This window comes from Sphaeroforma arctica (genome assembly GCF_001186125.1).
Source record: "Sphaeroforma arctica JP610 unplaced genomic scaffold supercont1.232, whole genome shotgun sequence".
In the NCBI taxonomy this organism is placed as follows: domain Eukaryota; class Ichthyosporea; order Ichthyophonida; genus Sphaeroforma; species Sphaeroforma arctica.
This window is the reverse complement of record NW_014040326.1, coordinates 66865-67887: the sequence shown is the minus strand read 5'-3', so window position 1 is coordinate 67887 and position 1023 is coordinate 66865. Positions and strand designations below refer to the sequence as shown.

At 41.8% G+C, this 1023-nt stretch overlaps 1 protein-coding gene across 1 annotated transcript in view; it reads left to right on the top strand.

The window, feature by feature from the left end:
• Positions 1-537: 537 nt before the first annotated feature.
• SARC_04243 (hypothetical protein) overlaps positions 538-1023 on the top strand; it is a gene marked incomplete at both ends in the record, with an annotated part of 2384 nt that continues 1898 nt past the window's right edge. Inside the window, one exon of the mRNA XM_014301939.1 lies at positions 538-641. Coding sequence (XP_014157414.1) covers positions 538-641 — 104 coding nt within the window. The remainder of the gene's footprint in view (positions 642-1023) is intronic.

Here is a 1023-nt window from a genome sequence, read left to right as displayed (position 1 = left end):
CATCCATTGTGTAAATTTGGTTTGACAGGTATACGATTTCTTTTTTGCTTATGTGAACATATCAATGTTAAGTAGGTATATGTATACATATACATAGCGATAGGTATCATCTTTATATTGTCAGTGTGTAAATGTTCACTTCTAGGAGTCCGTTGCTACCCGAATACGTTTGGTGGTAACTGACACAGGACTCCGTTTTATACGAACATTATATAATGCATTTCACTTGCCTTATAGTCAATCCTGTCTCACACTGACACTACCATGTTGTGAGAATTCCGTCACTTCTATATCTGTTACCTAGGCTACAAAACGACCGCTTCAACAATACTAGGATTATCCTCTCAAATTTCTAACTTTCTTTAGGACTTTTTTTTTTGAAAAACTGGGCTTCCAGTATGGTCGTGAATCTAATTCCTACTTCTTTCGAGCCTTATGTAGCCAGCACGCTCAGCGCGTACAACCCTCTCACTACAAGTTTCGCATATCCCTCTATCTACAATTAGAACACTCAAAGATAAAAACTCGGTCACAATAATGGCGGGTGATTTCCTGGCCCCATCTTTGTTGTCTTCGCTCGACAATGGTGTCGGTGTAGTGGATGTGATGAATACCACTGGCTTCGACTATGCTGTGTTCGGGTAAGTCCAGGAGCCTGCGTATGTGTGTACATCGTTCGTATGTGACATATGTGTATACTATATTTGGACGTGCCTTGATGCCCGGATGTGCGAGTTCATGCATGTAGTAGGTGTATACTACATATTTCGGTATCTCGTGATGGCCGTACGGGTGTGTGCATGCGTTTAGTAGGAATATACTACACTTGGGTATGCCCTTTTGCCCGTGTATATGTGTTTATCCTGGTAGTAAGAACAAACTGCTGTTCTGTTTTGTGTGTACTGGTGTGGTGGATGACACCTCCGTCAAATACGTCATCTTTGTACCCTGCTCTGCGCGATTTGAATAGATACAATACACAAACACACACACACACACGCACACACACACACACACACACAT